The sequence below is a fragment of the Oncorhynchus tshawytscha genome, linkage group LG04 (assembly GCF_018296145.1).
Source record: "Oncorhynchus tshawytscha isolate Ot180627B linkage group LG04, Otsh_v2.0, whole genome shotgun sequence".
Taxonomy (NCBI): domain Eukaryota; kingdom Metazoa; phylum Chordata; class Actinopteri; order Salmoniformes; family Salmonidae; genus Oncorhynchus; species Oncorhynchus tshawytscha.
Genome location: NC_056432.1, coordinates 12,782,644 through 12,803,084, shown reverse-complemented (window position 1 = coordinate 12,803,084; position 20,441 = coordinate 12,782,644). Strand labels below are relative to the sequence as shown.

Here is a 20,441-nt window from a genome sequence, read left to right as displayed (position 1 = left end):
TGACTTGGAAGAGTTCCAGTGTTGTGTTGGATAGTCATAGCCAGCTAGTTAACATAACATAGCATCCCTCTGTTTGAGCTGGGTGTTTGAGTGACTAAACTAGCCAGCTGCATTTGAGTAAGTGATGCTGAAAGTGGAAAAATGACTCTCTTGCTTCTCCTTCATTTTTTAATAAATTAATTTGTTAACCTGTTCAACTATTGTCTTTCTCTCTTAACTACTCACCACAGTTTATGCACTACAGTGCTAGCTAGCTGTAGCTTATGCTTTCAGTTCTAGATTCATTCTCTGGTCCTTTTGATTGGGTGAACAACATGTCAGTTCATCCTGTGTAACGGATGTGAAACTGCTAGCTTAGTTAGCGGTGGTTCGCGCTAAATAGCGTTTCAATCGGTGACGTCACTTGTTCTGAGACCTTGAAGTAGTGGTTCCGCGGCTTTTGTGGAGCGATGGGTAACGATGCTTCGTGGGTGTCAGTTGTTGATGTGTGCAGAGGGTCCCTGGTTCGTGCCCGGGTATGGGCGAGGGGACGGTCTAAAGTTATACTGTTACACCTGCAAGAGCTCTGGTAGGTTGGAGGATGTCCTCCAGAAGTTGTCATAATTACTGTGTTAGTCTATGGAAGGGGGTGAGAACCAAGAGCCTCCTAGGATTTGTATTGAAGTCAATGTACCCAGAGGAGGATGGAAGCTAGCTGTCCTCCGGCTACACCATGGTGCTACCCTACAGAGTGATGTTGAGGCTACTGTGGACCTTTATTGCAAAACAGTGTGCTTTTAATAAATTATTTGGTGACGTGAATATATTTAGTATAGTATCTAAAAAGGACATTTTTATGAAATTCACTGAGGAGGATGGTCCTCTCCGTTCTCATCTGAGGAGCCTCCACTGCCCAGCAGACACTATTACATTCTGAGCTACTTCTCCCCTGTCCCAGTAAAACATTTTTGTTTAGCTGTGTAGCATAGGTTAGCATGTAATTCAAATCAAATTTTATTGGTCACATACACATATTTAGCAGATGTTATTGTGGCTGTAGCAAAATGCTTGTGTTCCTGGCTCCAACAGTGCAGTAGTATCTAACAGTGCAGTAGTATCTAAAAACAATTCACAACAATACACACATCTAAAAGTAAAGGAATGGAATTAAGAAATATATAAATATTAGATTGAGCAATGTTGGAGAGGCTATTAATAAAATATGGTAGAATAGAATACATTATATACATATCAGATGATTAAAGCAGTATGTAAACATTATTTAAACATTGTTAAAGTGACTAGTGTTCCATTGTTAAAGCTTTGATGCACCTGTACTGACCTCGCCTTCTGGATGATAGCGGGGTGAACAGGCCGTGGCTCGGGTGGTCGATGATCTTTTTGGCCTTCCTGTGACATCGGGTGCTGTAGGTGTCCTGGAGGGTAGGTAGTTTGCCCCCAGTGATACGTTGGGCAGACCGCACCACCCTCTGGAGAGCCCTACGTTTGCGGGCGGTGCAGGTGCAGTTGCCGTACTGTATATCTATGTAATGCAGGTTTAGTCATGTAGTGTATTGGCCCAGCGTCGTCCGGGTTTGGCCGGTGTAGGTCGTCCTTGTAAATAAGAATTTGCTCTTAATTGGCTTGCCTAGTTAAATGAAAGGTTAAATAAATGTGGGTAGTATCATAGCCATATCAATGAGAAGTATGATTATTACACTTCTTTTTTTTACCCCTTTTTTCTCTCTAATTTCATGGTATCCAATTAGTAGTTAGTCTTGTTCCATTGCTGCATCTCCCGTACGAGAGCCGTGCATCCTCCAAAACACAACCCAGCCGAGTCGCTCTGCTTCTTGACACAATGCCCACTTAACCCGGAAGCCAGCTGAACCAATGTGTCGGAGGAAACACCGTACAACTGGCGACCGTGTCAGCGTGCACTGCGCCCGGGCTGCCACAGGAGACGCTAGTGCACGAAGGGACAAGAACATTCTTACCGGCCAAACCCTCCCCTAACCCGGATGACGCTTGGCCAATTGTTCGCCACCCCATCAGTCTCCCGGTCCTGGCCGGTTGCGACGGAACCTGGACTCGAACCAGGATCTCTAGTGGCACAGCTAGCACTGCGATGCAGTGCCTTAGACCACTGCACCACTCAGGGGGCCCATTCCACATTGTTTTAATCTTTAAATCTGTTTATTCAGTCGTGGCCTTTTGATCTGGGCAGCATGTCTGTGGACAGAATTTGCGTCTGTATGTCAGAGCCTGACTCCATCCCACAGATCTTAACAAAGCTGTGGACCCTCACAGCCAGTCAACTCTCAGTGGGTTGAGAATGTAATCATAACTCCTTCAGTGCATTTATGACCTTTTGAACTGGCCCCTGTTAGACGGTGACCTCTGACCTTTTGGAATGCCTGTAGTAATAATCAGAGGAGAAACCAGGGGCAAGTTTTCCACCAATGTTATTCACATGAAACTCAAGAGGGAAACAGACAAGACGGACGGCGGGACAGACGGACCAAACTTTATTGGTCACGTACACAGACACAAGGTTGAGTCCGACACAGTGGATGGGCGCTTGCTTTCATGGTGGTTGTTCTTGTTAGAGATGAGCTGAATCTAAGCCCCCCCCACCGCAACCCACTACCCTGACAAAGCTGTACAAGTCTGCCTCGTGACACGCCGAGCCAGCGCACTGCTAACACTAGGGGGGAACAACAGGGACATTATTGCGTCCTCATCACACACACACACGCACACTGTCTTAACTCTTGCTATTAATTTGTCCCTCAGAGGACAATAGTCACAATAACATACTAAATCAGACCTAGTCAGTCAGTCTGCTGAGGTCTGTATAGAGATGAGGTGTAGGAATCAATCAATGTACTCAGTGTCTGTGGGCTACTGTATAGTGCTGTTAGAATAAACTGCGACCACAGGGACCTCTTCGGGGACCTCTTCAGGGACCTCTTCATTGTTCTTCTATTCAGTCTTTCTAGAGCAGTGGTATTCAAAGTCAGAGTCACGGGGGAATTGCAGTGGGGTCACCAAATTATTATTATTATTTTTAAAATATATTTTAGGGGGGATCCAAAAATTAAGATCACAGATTATTCTATGGGACAATACATTTTTGAGAAATAGAATAAGAGCAATACAATTTTATTATCTAAATGTATTTATTGGTCCTCTTTAAGAGAGATAAAAATGTAATGCATTTAAGGTTATTTCTTGATGTAAAATCTTAATTTACCTATTTTAAGGTTGTCATTGGATTTCGACAGAATTTCTGGTGAAAAAATGGAACTTTTGCCAGACAAAATGCTGACAAAATGGGGTTCCTGCTGAAAAAGTTTGAATGTCACTGTTCTAGAGGTCTTACTTCTCTGTCCTTTACTGTATCTGCCTGGAGATTGATATTTGCAAAACAAACTTTTTGTTGTCCTTCAAATGTGTGATTTGTATCGTTTAACATCTCCTTTGTGAACGTGCTGATACTGAAGGTTTGACAAGTATCAATCAGTCTCAATGGGACAACCTTGAAACAATGAAGTGATATTATATGTTAACTGTACTGACATGCTCTACACTACACACCCACTGTGACTCCATACAGGAGCCCACTCCAAACTCTGAGTCAGTGCCTGCAAATCTCTCTATCTCAACAGTAAACCTGTTTCTGCTCTGTTTCACCTGTTTGAAAGTGAGGTGAATAGTTCCAGGCATTTTACTTATAGGGCAAAGGGTTCCACACACACACACACACATATATATATACACACACACACACACACACACACACACAGAGGTAGGTCTCTCACCTTTGGCCTGGTGCTCTTTCCCCCTGGGCTCTCCTCTGCTGGTCCAGATGTTAGGGACACACCCACCAGCTGGCCTAGGAGCTCCAGCATAGGCAGATTTCCTCCCTCCCTTCTGTCCTGACCCCCACCCCCACATTGTCAGTGGTTCTATACAGTAGAATGTCACCTGTGACCTGAGCTGAGATTGAGTCATAACCTGCCCTACTGCTGTCTTTCTCGTGTCAATCAGAAACCCTGGGTTTCAGGTGAGAGTGAGGGATTCGGCCTGGAAAAACAATGTCACTGTGTGTTATTGTTCAGATATTGTGTAACAACTGCCTCACTGTCTTACTCTGGGCCGCTCGCTAACAAGCATGATGGACAGGAAGAAAGAGAGAGGGAAGGAATGCGAGGAAAGGAGAGAGTCATGGTAAAAGAATAACTAATCTGCTGGCACATTTTAGAAATGCATTACTCTGTGGGGATGCAAGTTAGAGTTTAGCCAAACTATGCGCAACAAATGCCAAACATGTCCAAGTGTGTGTGCCTGTGTAGTGTTGACTTAACACGTGGTCTGTCCAGCTGTCTGTATGTTATTTAGTTATGGGCTAGAGGACATGTAATTTGTCTATTTAGACAGATTAAACACCAACTTTATATAATTTTAGGAACTTCCTACACTCTTTGGAATGAGAAGATCAAAGATCCTACTAAGAGAAACAGTCAACATTAAACCAGGCTTTTATAGCGGGACACTAATCTGGATGCTTATAAGAAATCCCGCTATACGAACCATCAAACAGGCAAAGCATCAATACAGGACTAAGATTGAATCCTACTACACCGGCTCTGATGCTCGTCGGATGTGGCAGGGCTTGAAAACTATTACGGACTACGAAGGGAAACCCAGCCGTACGCTGCCCATTGACTCAAGCCTACTGGATGGGCTAAATGCTTTTTTTGCTCGCTTCGAGGCAAGCAACACTGAAGCATGGATGAGAGCACCACATCCGACAAGTGTCAAAGCCGGTGTAGTAGGGTTGAATCTTAGTCCTGTATTGACACGTTGCCTGTATGATGGTATGTCTGAATGCATAGCGGGATTTCTTTTCAGCATTTCTTTTCAGCATATGGATTAGTGTCCCGCTTCTTGAAAGCAGCAGCTCTAGCCTTTAGCTCGGTGCTAGCTGTCCATGGCTTTTGGTTGGGATATGTACGTGGGGACGATGTTGTCGATGCACTTATTGATGAAGCCGGTGACTGAGGTGGTGTACTGCTCAATGCCATTGGATAAATCCTGTAACATATTCCAGTCTGTGCTGGCAAAACAGTCCTGTAGCGTAGCATCTGCGTCATCTGACCACCTCCGTATTGAGAGAGTCACTGGTACTTCCTGCTTTAGTTTTTGCTTGTAAGCAGGAGTCAGGAGGATAGAATTATAGTCAGATTTTCCAAATGGAGGGTGAGGGAGAGCTTTGTACGTGTCTCTGTGTGTGGAGTGAATGCGGTCTGGAGCTTTTTCCCCCTTTGGTTGCACATGTGACATGCTGGTAGAAATGAGGTAAAACGGATTGAAGTTTCCCTGCATTAAAGTCCCCGGCCACTAGGAGCGCCGCTTCTTGATGAAAATGTTCTTGTTTGCTTATGGCCTTATACAGCTCGTTGAGTGCGGTCTTAGTGTAAGTGTCGGCTTATGGTGTTAAATAAGACGGCTACGAAAAATGTAGATAAACTCTATTAGTAGATAGTGTGGTCTACAGCTTATCATGAGGTACTCTACCTCAGGGGAAAAATACCTTGAGACTAGCTTAATATTAGACAGTGCACCAGCTGTTATTGAAAAATAGACACGCATCTCCACCCCTCTTCTTACTGGACGTAACTGTTCTGTCCTGCCTATGCATGGAAAACCAAGCCAACTGTATATTATGTGTCGTCATTCAGCCACGACTCGGTGAAACATAAGATATTACAGTTTTTAATGTCCCGTTGGTAGGAAGGTCTCGAATGGATCTCATCCAGTTTATTCTCCAGTGATTGCACATTGGCTAATAGAACGGATGGTAGAGGCAGGTTACCCACTCTCCAACAAATTCTCAGAAGGCACCCTGATCTCCGCCCCCTGTATTTCCTTATTTTCTTAATGTGAATGACAGGGATTTGGGCCTTGTCTTGGAGCAACATTATATCCTTTGCGTCCGACTCATTAAAAAAAACATCTTTGTCCAGTTCGAGGTCAGTAATCGCTGTTCTGATGTCCAGAAGCTCTTTTCGGTCATAAGAGACAGTGGGATCAACATTATGTACAAAATAAGTTACAAACAATGCGGAAAATACACACAAAATAGCACAACCGGTTAAACGGCAGCCATCCCCTCCGGCGCCATTCATCCCATTGGCCCTTTTCGGCTATGCATCCTTTAAAAGCAATGTTACCTTGGTCACCGAGATTACAATCAAAGTAAGCGCTGCAGATGTCTGCTCCATTGGAAATAACTTTTATATGTCAACTGAACCCTGAATCTCTGGGTCCATGGTTGTGATGATGCAGTGTGTTTGTGCTTCTGTCACTAGGCTGTCTCTCTTTTTCCCCACAGGGCTCTGTTCACCTACGATGGGGCCACTAACAACCTCAAACTGGCTGACTCTGGAGGTAAAGCTTACTGGACGATTTGAACTTGTCACCTTTTTTGAATTTGAGTTTTCCAAAATGATAAATGATAAGTTGGTGGTGTTTATTAATCTCTCGGTCCGTCTCTCTCTTTCTTTCGCTCTCTCTATCTCAATCCCGCCCCCTCTCTCTTGTCTCTCCTACAGCAGGTGGAGTGGTGGAGCTGTCAGAGAAGTTCCTCATAGCCAGACCTCAGTATGGGCTCTGCAGGGTGGGCTCAGCCGAGGTGGGAGGCCCTCGCGTCGCCATGATCTGCTGGGTGAGTGTCGTCCACTACAACATGGCCCTCTGAATGGAAGTGGTACCATATATTAACTCTATTTACCTGTTGCTGTGTCTCAGGTGCTTGAAGTAGAAGTGGCCCATAACCACAGCTCTAGGATCAGATTCCCTACCCTCAATCCTATCCTTAACCATTTAGAAGGATGGAAAAAATATTTTACTCTGTATCAGAGGTTAGGGACAAGCTTTGGTTCCCATTGGCTCATGCCACTGTTGGATGTGTTTCGATTGGCCCTTGGTCTGGGGGTCAACGTGTGTGATGTGTCAGCTAAATTGCTGACACCGGACGCCAGGCCTAGCTTTTTACTGATACCAATTATTTTGACTGATGCGCACACACACAAGCAGGGCAACAGATGCTTAGAATGTTCCCAATGTGCTTCACTGGTCCCGTATCTATGGCGACCTTGTGGAATGTTGTGGTGGGGGTCAGAGGTTGCATCTGTAGCCAGTCAGGCAGCTACACAAACACACACACAAATCAGAAACTTGTGAAACATATTATTATATTAAACTTCATTATATTGTATATGATATGTAACATGATAATAATGGTAGGCTCTCTCTATAACGTTGGGAAATGATTCCACAAGGGTGTACATGTAGTACCTGATGACAGAAGACTGAAGCTGGACTTTCTGATAATGAGCCTCTCTCTGGCTCCCTCAGACTAATTATGTAGTGTGTGTGGGTCTCCAGGTCGGGCCAAACGTGGATGAGAACCGCAGGACAGAATGTGCCAGCCATGTGCCCGCTATCAAGACCTTTTTCAAGGTACGGTACCACACCACTCACACCCTTGCCCTGCCCTAAGCTGCCATTTTGTCTGTTGGTCGTGCAGTCATCCAGTCAGTGACCACATTGCAGCTGCAGCATTTGATAGTATTCAGGAGTGGCATGATTAATATGGGAGTTAAGTGTTTTCTCTATCTCCTACATCCTGTGTTGGTACCATTGTGGAATGTTACTCTGTTTCTTCTCTTCACTGTTTCTCTAACAATGAATAATGGATAAACACCCTCCTATAGTAACTGTTGTCAAGACAATACAGAGAGTTGGTGTTGCTCGTGTAGGAAGGGTGGAACTGGCCTGACCAGGAACGAGGGAATGAATAGTGATGTTGTCACACTTGGTAAGACACACACATACACACACGCATCTCACGTGCATTATATACACACACACACACACATATATATATATATATATGCATCAAACCTGCACGTGCATTATGCACATACACACACACACACACACACATATATATGGATCAAACCTGCACGTGCATTATATACACACACACACACATATATATGGATCAAACCTGCACGTGCATTATGCACATACAAACAAACAATACTTATCTCAGTCTCTCTCACATACAAACATAAATACACACACATGCTCTATCTACACACAGTAGTTTACCTTTCATTGTTAAACGTCTTCCTGTCTTCAGTGCACTTCCTACCGCATGGGTTTGTATGGTCCAGTGGCGGGCCAGGCCAATGTCCAGGCTGGTGGCAGGAAGGCACGGGGGTAGGGGTCACCACACATTGCCACTGAGATGGGCCTCCGGCGGGCACAGCATAAACACTCACCAAGTGGTGACAGGGCCTCACAGGAAACAGAGAAAATAATGGTCCCTTCAGGGAGGAAGAGGAAGATGAGAAGAGGTGTGTGTGTGTGTGTGTGTGTGTAAACTGTCCAGATGCTGGCTTGCTGTAAAATAGTATTTATTTAACATTTCCATCTTACTGCAGAGAAGTTTATGGGTCATCCATTCAGCCTATAGCCAGACCCCGTTGTTACTAGTTTACATATCAAGGTGTCATCCATTCAGCCTATAGCCAGACCCCTTTGTTACTAGTTTACATATCAAGGTGTCATCCATTCAGCCTATAGCCAGACCCCGTTGTTACTAGTTTACATATCAAGGTGTCATCCATTCAGCCTATAGCCAGACCCCGTTGTTACTAGTTTACATATAAAGGTGTCATCCATTCAGCCTATAGCCAGACCCCGTTGTTACTAGTTTACATATAAAGGTGTCATCCATTCAGCCTATAGCCAGACCCCGTTGTTACTAGTTTACATATAAAGGTGTCATCCATTCAGCCTATAGCCAGACCCCTTTGTTACTAGTTTACATATAAAGGTGTCATCCATTCAGCCTATAGCCAGACCCCGTTGTTACTAGTTTACATATAAAGGTGTCATCCATTCAGCCTATAGCCAGACCCCTTTGTTACTAGTTTACATATAAAGGTGTCATCCATTCAGCCTATAGCCAGACCCCTTTGTTACTAGTTTACATATAAAGGTGTCATCCATTCAGCCTATAGCCAGACCCCTTTGTTACTAGTTTACATATAAAGGTGTCATCCATTCAGCCTATAGCCAGACCCCTTTGTTACTAGTTTACATATAAAGGTGTCATCCATTCAGCCTATAGCCAGACCCCGTTGTTACTAGTTTACATATAAAGGTGTCATCCATTCAGCCTATAGCCAGACCCCGTTTACATATAAAGGTGTCATCCATTCAGCCTATAGCCAGACCCCTACTAGTTTACATATAAAGGTGTCATCCATTCAGCCTATAGCCAGACCCCGTTGTTACTAGTTTACATATAAAGGTGTCATCCATTCAGCCTATAGCCAGACCCCGTTGTTACTAGTTTACATATAAAGGTGTCATCCATTCAGCCTATAGCCAGACCCCGTTGTTACTAGTTTACATATAAAGGTGTCATCCATTCAGCCTATAGCCAGACCCCTTTGTTACTAGTTTACATATAAAGGTGTCATCCATTCAGCCTATAGCCAGACCCCGTTGTTACTAGTTTACATATAAAGGTGTCATCCATTCAGCCTATAGCCAGACCCCGTTGTTACTAGTTTACATATAAAGGTGTCATCCATTCAGCCTATAGCCAGACCCCTTTGTTACTAGTTTACATATAAAGGTGTCATCCATTCAGCCTATAGCCAGACCCCGTTGTTACTAGTTTACATATAAAGGTGTCATCCATTCAGCCTATAGCCAGACCCCGTTGTTACTAGTTTACATATAAAGGTGTCATCCATTCAGCCTATAGCCAGACCCCTTTGTTACTAGTTTACATATAAAGGTGTCATCCATTCAGCCTATAGCCAGACCCCGTTGTTACTAGTTTACATATAAAGGTGTCATCCATTCAGCCTATAGCCAGACCCCGTTGTTACTAGTTTACATATAAAGGTGTCATCCATTCAGCCTATAGCCAGACCCCTTTGTTACTAGTTTACATATAAAGGTGTCATCCATTCAGCCTATAGCCAGACCCCGTTGTTACTAGTTTACATATAAAGGTGTCATCCATTCAGCCTATAGCCAGACCCCGTTGTTACTAGTTTACATATAAAGGTGTCATCCATTCAGCCTATAGCCAGACCCCTTTGTTACTAGTTTACATATAAAGGTGTCATCCATTCAGCCTATAGCCAGACCCCGTTGTTACTAGTTTACATATAAAGGTGTCATCCATTCAGCCTATAGCCAGACCCCGTTGTTACTAGTTTACATATAAAGGTGTCATCCATTCAGCCTATAGCCAGACCCCGTTGTTACTAGTTTACATATAAAGGTGTCATCCATTCAGCCTATAGCCAGACCCATCCATTCAGCCTTGTTACTAGTTTACATATAAAGGTGTCATCCATTCAGCCTATAGCCAGACCCCGTTGTTACTAGTTTACATATAAAGGTGTCATCCATTCAGCCTATAGCCAGACCCCGTTGTTACTAGTTTACATATAAAGGTGTCATCCATTCAGCCTATAGCCAGACCCCGTTGTTACTAGTTTACATATAAAGGTGTCATCCATTCAGCCTATAGCCAGACCCCGTTGTTACTAGTTTACATATAAAGGTGTCATCCATTCAGCCTATAGCCAGACCCCGTTGTTACTAGTTTACATATAAAGGTGTCATCCATTCAGCCTATAGCCAGACCCCGTTGTTACTAGTTTACATATAAAGGTGTCATCCATTCAGCCTATAGCCAGACCCCGTTGTTACTAGTTTACATATAAAGGTGTCATCCATTCAGCCTATAGCCAGACCCCGTTGTTACTAGTTTACATATAAAGGTGTCATCCATTCAGCCTATAGCCAGACCCCGTTGTTACTAGTTTACATATAAAGGTGTCATCCATTCAGCCTATAGCCAGACCCCGTTGTTACTAGTTTACATATAAAGGTGTCATCCATTCAGCCTATAGCCAGACCCCGTTGTTACTAGTTTACATATAAAGGTGTCATCCATTCAGCCTATAGCCAGACCCCGTTGTTACTAGTTTACATATAAAGGTGTCATCCATTCAGCCTATAGCCAGACCCCGTTGTTACTAGTTTACATATAAAGGTGTCATCCATTCAGCCTATAGCCAGACCCCGTTGTTACTAGTTTACATATAAAGGTGTCATCCATTCAGCCTATAGCCAGACCCCCCGTTGTTACTAGTTTACATATAAAGGTGTCATCCATTCAGCCTATAGCCAGACCCCGTTGTTACTAGTTTACATATAAAGGTGTCATCCATTCAGCCTATAGCCAGACCCCGTTGTTACTAGTTTACATATAAAGGTGTCATCCATTCAGCCTATAGCCAGACCCCGTTGTTACTAGTTTACATATAAAGGTGTCATCCATTCAGCCTATAGCCAGACCCCGTTGTTACTAGTTTACATATAAAGGTGTCATCCATTCAGCCTATAGCCAGACCCCGTTGTTACTAGTTTACATATAAAGGTGTCATCCATTCAGCCTATAGCCAGACCCCGTTGTTACTAGTTTACATATAAAGGTGTCATCCATTCAGCCTATAGCCAGACCCCGTTGTTACTAGTTTACATATAAAGGTGTCATCCATTCAGCCTATAGCCAGACCCCGTTGTTACTAGTTTACATATAAAGGTGTCATCCATTCAGCCTATAGCCAGACCCCGTTGTTACTAGTTTACATATAAAGGTGTCATCCATTCAGCCTATAGCCAGACCCCGTTGTTACTAGTTTACATATAAAGGTGTCATCCATTCAGCCTATAGCCAGACCCCGTTGTTACTAGTTTACATATAAAGGTGTCATCCATTCAGCCTATAGCCAGACCCCGTTGTTACTAGTTTACATATAAAGGTGTCATCCATTCAGCCTATAGCCAGACCCCGTTGTTACTAGTTTACATATAAAGGTGTCATCCATTCAGCCTATAGCCAGACCCCGTTGTTACTAGTTTACATATAAAGGTGTCATCCATTCAGCCTATAGCCAGACCCCGTTGTTACTAGTTTACATATAAAGGTGTCATCCATTCAGCCTATAGCCAGACCCCGTTGTTACTAGTTTACATATAAAGGTGTCATCCATTCAGCCTATAGCCAGACCCCTTGTTACTAGTTTACATATAAAGGTGTCATCCATTCAGCCTATAGCCAGACCCATCCATTGTTACTAGTTTACATATAAAGGTGTCATCCATTCAGCCTATAGCCAGACCCCGTTGTTACTAGTTTACATATAAAGGTGTCATCCATTCAGCCTATAGCCAGACCCCGTTGTTACTAGTTTACATATAAAGGTGTCATCCATTCAGCCTATAGCCAGACCCCGTTGTTACTAGTTTACATATAAAGGTGTCATCCATTCAGCCTATAGCCAGACCCCGTTGTTACTAGTTTACATATAAAGGTGTCATCCATTCAGCCTATAGCCAGACCCCTTTGTTACTAGTTTACATATAAAGGTGTCATCCATTCAGCCTATAGCCAGACCCCTTTGTTACTAGTTTACATATAAAGGTGTCATCCATTCAGCCTATAGCCAGACCCCGTTGTTACTAGTTTACATATAAAGGTGTCATCCATTCAGCCTATAGCCAGACCCCTTGTTACTAGTTTACATATAAAGGTGTCATCCATTCAGCCTATAGCCAGACCCCGTTGTTACTAGTTTACATATAAAGGTGTCATCCATTCAGCCTATAGCCAGACCCCTTTGTTACTAGTTTACATATAAAGGTTACTAGTTTGTTACTATATAAAGGTGTCATCCATTCAGCCTATAGCCAGACCCCTTTGTTACTAGTTTACATATAAAGGTGTCATCCATTCAGCCTATAGCCAGACCCCTTTGTTACTAGTTTACATATAAAGGTGTCATCCATTCAGCCTATAGCCAGACCCCGTTGTTACTAGTTTACATATAAAGGTGTCATCCATTCAGCCTATAGCCAGACCCCGTTGTTACTAGTTTACATATAAAGGTGTCATCCATTCAGCCTATAGCCAGACCCCTTTGTTACTAGTTTACATATAAAGGTGTCATCCATTCAGCCTATAGCCAGACCCCTTTGTTACTAGTTTACATATAAAGGTGTCATCCATTCAGCCTATAGCCAGACCCCGTTGTTACTAGTTTACATATAAAGGTGTCATCCATTCAGCCTATAGCCAGACCCCGTTGTTACTAGTTTACATATAAAGGTGTCATCCATTCAGCCTATAGCCAGACCCCGTTGTTACTAGTTTACATATAAAGGTGTCATCCATTCAGCCTATAGCCAGACCCCTTTGTTACTAGTTTACATATAAAGGTGTCATCCATTCAGCCTATAGCCAGACCCCTTTGTTACTAGTTTACATATAAAGGTGTCATCCATTCAGCCTATAGCCAGACCCCGTTGTTACTAGTTTACATATAAAGGTGTCATCCATTCAGCCTATAGCCAGACCCCGTTGTTACTAGTTTACATATAAAGGTGTCATCCATTCAGCCTATAGCCAGACCCCTTTGTTACTAGTTTACATATAAAGGTGTCATCCATTCAGCCTATAGCCAGACCCCGTTGTTACTAGTTTACATATAAAGGTGTCATCCATTCAGCCTATAGCCAGACCCCGTTGTTACTAGTTTACATATAAAGGTGTCATCCATTCAGCCTATAGCCAGACCCCGTTGTTACTAGTTTACATATAAAGGTGTCATCCATTCAGCCTATAGCCAGACCCCTTTGTTACTAGTTTACATATAAAGGTGTCATCCATTCAGCCTATAGCCAGACCCCGTTGTTACTAGTTTACATATAAAGGTGTCATCCATTCAGCCTATAGCCAGACCCCTTTGTTACTAGTTTACATATAAAGGTGTCATCCATTCAGCCTATAGCCAGACCCCGTTGTTACTAGTTTACATATAAAGGTGTCATCCATTCAGCCTATAGCCAGACCCCTTTGTTACTAGTTTACATATAAAGGTGTCATCCATTCAGCCTATAGCCAGACCCCGTTGTTACTAGTTTACATATAAAGGTGTCATCCATTCAGCCTATAGCCAGACCCCGTTGTTACTAGTTTACATATAAAGGTGTCATCCATTCAGCCTATAGCCAGACCCCTTTGTTACTAGTTTACATATAAAGGTGTCATCCATTCAGCCTATAGCCAGACCCCTTTGTTACTAGTTTACATATAAAGGTGTCATCCATTCAGCCTATAGCCAGACCCCGTTGTTACTAGTTTACATATAAAGGTGTCATCCATTCAGCCTATAGCCAGACCCCTAGTTTACATATAAAGGTTACCTAGTTTTACTAGTTTACATAAAAGGTGTCATCCATTCAGCCTATAGCCAGACCCCTTTGTTACTAGTTTACATATAAAGGTGTCATCCATTCAGCCTATAGCCAGACCCCTTTGTTACTAGTTTACATATAAAGGTGTCATCCATTCAGCCTATAGCCAGACCCCTTTGTTACTAGTTTACATATAAAGGTGTCATCCATTCAGCCTATAGCCAGACCCCGTTGTTACTAGTTTACATATAAAGGTGTCATCCATTCAGCCTATAGCCAGACCCCGTTGTTACTAGTTTACATATAAAGGTGTCATCCATTCAGCCTATAGCCAGACCCCGTTGTTACTAGTTTACATATAAAGGTGTCATCCATTCAGCCTATAGCCAGACCCTGTTGTTACTAGTTTACATATAAAGGTGTCATCCATTCAGCCTATAGCCAGACCCCTTTGTTACTAGTTTACATATAAAGGTGTCATCCATTCAGCCTATAGCCAGACCCCTTACTAGTTTACATATAAAGGTGTCATCCATTCAGCCTATAGCCAGACCCCTTTGTTACTAGTTTACATATAAAGGTGTCATCCATTCAGCCTATAGCCAGACCCCTTTGTTACTAGTTTACATATAAAGGTGTCATCCATTCAGCCTATAGCCAGACCCCTTTGTTACTAGTTTACATATAAAGGTGTCATCCATTCAGCCTATAGCCAGACCCCTTTGTTACTAGTTTACATATAAAGGTGTCATCCATTCAGCCTATAGCCAGACCCCGTTGTTACTAGTTTACATATAAAGGTGTCATCCATTCAGCCTATAGCCAGACCCCGTTGTTACTAGTTTACATATAAAGGTGTCATCCATTCAGCCTATAGCCAGACCCCTTTGTTACTAGTTTACATATAAAGGTGTCATCCATTCAGCCTATAGCCAGACCCCTTTGTTACTAGTTTACATATAAAGGTGTCATCCATTCAGCCTATAGCCAGACCCCTTTGTTACTAGTTTACATATAAAGGTGTCATCCATTCAGCCTATAGCCAGACCCCTTTGTTACTAGTTTACATATAAAGGTGTCATCCATTCAGCCTATAGCCAGACCCCGTTGTTACTAGTTTACATATAAAGGTGTCATCCATTCAGCCTATAGCCAGACCCCTTTGTTACTAGTTTACATATAAAGGTGTCATCCATTCAGCCTATAGCCAGACCCCTTTGTTACTAGTTTACATATAAAGGTGTCATCCATTCAGCCTATAGCCAGACCCCTTTGTTACTAGTTTACATATAAAGGTGTCATCCATTCAGCCTATAGCCAGACCCCGTTGTTACTAGTTTACATATAAAGGTGTCATCCATTCAGCCTATAGCCAGACCCCGTTGTTACTAGTTTACATATAAAGGTGTCATCCATTCAGCCTATAGCCAGACCCCTTTGTTACTAGTTTACATATAAAGGTGTCATCCATTCAGCCTATAGCCAGACCCCGTTGTTACTAGTTTACATATAAAGGTGTCATCCATTCAGCCTATAGCCAGACCCCGTTGTTACTAGTTTACATATAAAGGTGTCATCCATTCAGCCTATAGCCAGACCCCGTTGTTACTAGTTTACATATAAAGGTGTCAACCGGTCGAATCCAGATTCATCCCTGGAATGGAGCTAATTTGTTTGTCCCTTTTTTTGATTGAATGTTTTACTCAGTTAAGTACTTGGCCTAGGAACCTCTGTGACCCCAGTCTCAGATATACCATAGATTGTGTGTGTGTCTTTATTACATAATAGGTAAAGTATGTGTTAGCGTTGAATAGAATGGTTTACTGAGATTTACCGCCCAAACCCACTCCCTTTTCTCGGGATAAATAACTGCGAGAAAATGGCAAATTATAATATATTATTTCTATGAACAGAATGACGTTAATTGATATGTGATGTCTAAGTGGTTTCTCTACACACCACGGCCTACTCTGCTATCTGCATGATCAATCATCAGGGCTCAGGGTGGGAACAGACAGTGTATCTCCATATGGAGCGCAGTTCACAATGCATGTATTATCTCATCATGGGACCTTTTTTTCCTCGTGACAGGTAGGCCTATATTTGCTGCAGCAAAGCCTATGTTACAGTAATATTAGGACTGAATGGACGTCTAATTTACCCATCTCCATCTGGCTATCGGGGGTCACCATATTTGTTTTATTGTAATGTTGCATTTTTTTTTAAATTGCAGCTGCAGAGTTTTAAAACAGGCAATTACTATTGTGGCTTCAAATCAGTGCACACATGAGCACACTCTGTCTCTCTCCATCAATTCCATTCAAATTTCATCCAAAGTAGATAGGCCTAATCCTGTTCAAGATTGATTTATACAGTGCCTTGCGAAAGTATTCGGCCCCCTTGAACTTTGCGACCTTTTGCCACATTTCAGGCTTCAAACATAAAGATATAAAACTGTATTTTTTTTGTGAATAATCAACAACAAGTGGGACACAATCATGAAGTGGAACAACATTTATTGGATATTTCAAACTTTTTTAACAAATCAAAAACTGAAAAATTGGGCATGTGTTCATCTACTCCGAATCTCACAAAGACACTGTGGGTGGAACCAAAAATCGAAAATTTGGACTCATCAGACTAAAGGACAGATTTCCACCGGTCTAATGTCCATAGCTCCTGTTTCTTGGCCCTTTAGTAGTGGTTTCTTTGCAACAATTCGACCATGAAGGCCTGATTCACGCAGTCTCCTCTGAACAGTTTATGTTGAGATGTGTCTGTTACTTGAACTCTGAAGCATTTATTTGGGCTGCAATCTGAAGTGCAGTTAACTCTAATGAACTTATCCTCTGCAGTAGAGGTAATCCTGAGGTTTTTTTCCTGTGGCTTTCCTCATGAGAGCCAGTTTCATCATAGCACTTCATGGTTTTTGCAACTGGACCTGAAGAAACTTTCAAAGTTTTTGAAATGTTCTGCATTGACTGACCTTCATGTCTTAAAGTAATGATGGACTGTAATTTCCGTTTGCTTATTTGAGCTGTTCTTGGCATAATATGGACTTAGCCTTATTTGGTAAAAGACCATCTTCTGTATATCACCCCTACCTTGTCACAGCACTGACTGGCTCAAATGAATTAAGAAGGAAAGAAATTCCACAAATTAACAAGGCACAGCTGTTAATTGAAATGCATTCCAGGTGACTACCTCATGAAGCTGGTTGAGAGAATGCAAAGATTGTGCAAAGCAAAGGGTGGCTACTTTGAAGAATTTCAAACATAAAATATATTTTGAACACTTTTTTGTTTACTACATGATACCATATGTGTTATTTCATAGTTTTGATGTCTACACTATTATTCTACAATGTAGAAAACACAAATAAAGAAAAACCCTTGAAGGAGTAGGTGTGTCCAATGTCAGATTAAAGCATCTGGGTATTATATTCACATTGCAGTCTTGCTGTTCTTTATGTTTGATGAGCCCTTTCTCTGAGACCTGAGCTTTCCCCATCTCTCTGTCATGTATTAGTCAACATTGTCTCCATCACCATGTGGGGTCTATAAAACTATGTGACGCTTGTGTCATACAGCGTTACTGGAAGGTGGCTTGGATTAATAAATACTCAATCAGGACATGCAGACAGCGCCAGTTTGCTTTTATAGGTTTGGCCAGTCACCTCAAGACTCATTCTTACTGTAACCTTGTAAAAGATGTGGCTTCCAGGAAGCTGTGTGAGGTGGTTAACTTCTGGGTAAAAGGATAAAACTCACTTAATCTCCTGATTCGTAATGTAATTTTGGTGAGTTGCTTTTTAGGAGAGACTTATTTCTGGTGTAGCGCCCTCGTGTGGTGGAAAGGGCACCAGTGCTCCGTCAACATGCATAGACATTGCTGCACTTCCAGCTGGCCTAATCCTGCTCTGTCTTGAGGCATATTAATACTCCTACAGTGTAGATTTAATACTTCTACAGTGTAGATGTATTTAATTCATTAAATATCGTGTATATCATACTATATTCATTAAATATAGTGTATGTTGTTGTTCCCAGTCCATATGTTAGAGTGCTATATTTGTTTAATACGAAAATACATTTGTGTTCCAGTCTGACAGTTCTGTGAGAAGCTACAGCACCAACTGAAACAACAAACATGACAGAATGAGAGACTAGGATGTCTAGAAGTAGTGGGAACTGGGTTATTGTTGTTGTTTTTTGTCCAAATCCCTTGGAATTATTAGTCAGGATTAGAACATTGGGATGTGTTCTGACCGAGTCAGAAAGCCCCATGGCAATTCTATTCGCTCTTTCTCTCTTTCTCCCTCTACAAGTCTCAGCTAGCAACTGTGTGAGAGGGTGAATCACCTGCAGCGTTTGAGTGAGTCTCATATTGTATCAACAAGTCTTTTGCACAATTGCTCAATCTAAGTGGAAAAGACCAGTAGACCGTCAGGTAGACAGATGACAGTGGAAGCAGTTGGGGTGAAAACTAAGGGGGAAGATTTAGGGGAATGAAGGGAACGAGACAGGACAAGTATAGAGGAGGAAAGTGAAGGAGTAAGAATGGGAGGATAGGAGAAGTCTATGAAAGATGACAGGGTGTGTGAGGAGAGGACTGGGTGTGTGAGGGGAGGTCTATGAAAGATGACAGGACAGGGTGTGTGAGGGTGTGTGAGGGGAGGTCTATGAAAGAGGACCGAGGAGAGGACAGGGTGTGTGAGGGGAGGTCTATGAAAGATGACAGGAGAGGACAGGGTGTGTGAGGGGAGGTCTATGAAAGAGAGAGGAGAGGACAGGGTGTGTGAGGGGAAAGGGAAGAGAGAGGAGGAGAGGTTGTGTATGTTAATGAGAAAGCTGTTACCTTAGAGACAATATTAGGCAGAGGCCTTGGGCTTCTCCTTAACTGTCTCTCTTCTATCATCTGAAACATAATGACAGAGACAGTTAGGAGAAGCCTATCATCTGAAACATAATGACCGAGACAGTTAGGAGAGGCAGGAGATAATTTACACCCTCTTCACCACAACGCCCTCCTTCCTCCCTCAGGGGAACCTCACACTGCTTGCGAGAAGTTAGGGAGGGAGAATTGAGGGAGGGAGTGCAACTGTGTGTGGGCCTATTAAGTGTGATCAGACCAAGTAATTGGGCGTCACTCTAAAGCGGAAAGGTGGAATAAACGACTCAGGAGTAGGTTTTCTTGATTGAACACAGTTCTCTATTGAGGGCATTTGGTCAACACAAACACTCCAACATAATCAATGAAAATCTCCCAAGGAAAAACATACATCTTCTTCTCCAGATGAAACAGGAACACAATACGATTATCTTTAAACTACAACAAAAGTCACGGGATTGTCACCATCTTAGTGGTTCTTCATGGATAGCTCCTCTGTCTCGGTGGCCATCTTCCAGAGATAGTTCCCCCCCCTCTCTGCTGGTTCCATACTCTCTCTTATAGGGGAAGGAGAATATGTCATTAGTGCTGTCAGCTGTGCTTAATTGCCTCTGGTTACCTTGTCTCCCATGCCTTGTTGGGCTACTATCTGTGAGCCCAGCCTGCCCTCTGGTGGTCCTTCCACATAAGATATTTGCGACTGACTAACAGATTTCAGGTCATTACAATAGTCAATAGTTATTACATTACAATTCACCCAAGTTTTGTCAAAATCGGGCCAGTGCTGTCTGAGATATTGCATGTGACTAATGAACAGACAGAGACAGATCCACACTCTGTGGGGGACAACAAAACTAGAAATAGTGACACAAGGAATAAATACACAGTGAATAAAGATAATGAGTAAAAATAACATGGCTATATACAGAGTCGATGTGCCTGGCTACGGGGTAGTTGAGGTAGATATGTACAGTGGCAAGAAAAAGTATGTGAACCCTTGGATTTAATAACTGGTTGACCCTCCTTTGGCAGTAATAGCCTCAACCAAACATTTTCTGTAGTTGCGGATCAGGGAGAATTTTAGACCATTCCTCTTTACAAAACTGTTTCAGTTCAGCAATATTATTGGGATGTCTGGTGTGAACGGCTCTCTTGAGGTCATGCCACAGCATCTCAATTGGGTTGAGGTCAAGACTCTGCCT

The 20,441-nt window shown here is 42.7% G+C and overlaps 1 protein-coding gene across 1 annotated transcript in view; it reads left to right on the top strand.

The window, feature by feature from the left end:
• The window catches only part of si:dkey-40c11.2 (drebrin), a 53,240-nt gene that overhangs the window by 21,540 nt on the left and 11,259 nt on the right, over positions 1 to 20,441 (top strand). Inside the window, exons 2-4 of the mRNA XM_024415522.2 lie at positions 6,380 to 6,435; positions 6,600 to 6,712; positions 7,435 to 7,509. Of these exons, the coding sequence (XP_024271290.1) occupies positions 6,380 to 6,435; positions 6,600 to 6,712; positions 7,435 to 7,509 (244 nt within the window). The remainder of the gene's footprint in view (positions 1 to 6,379; positions 6,436 to 6,599; positions 6,713 to 7,434; positions 7,510 to 20,441) is intronic.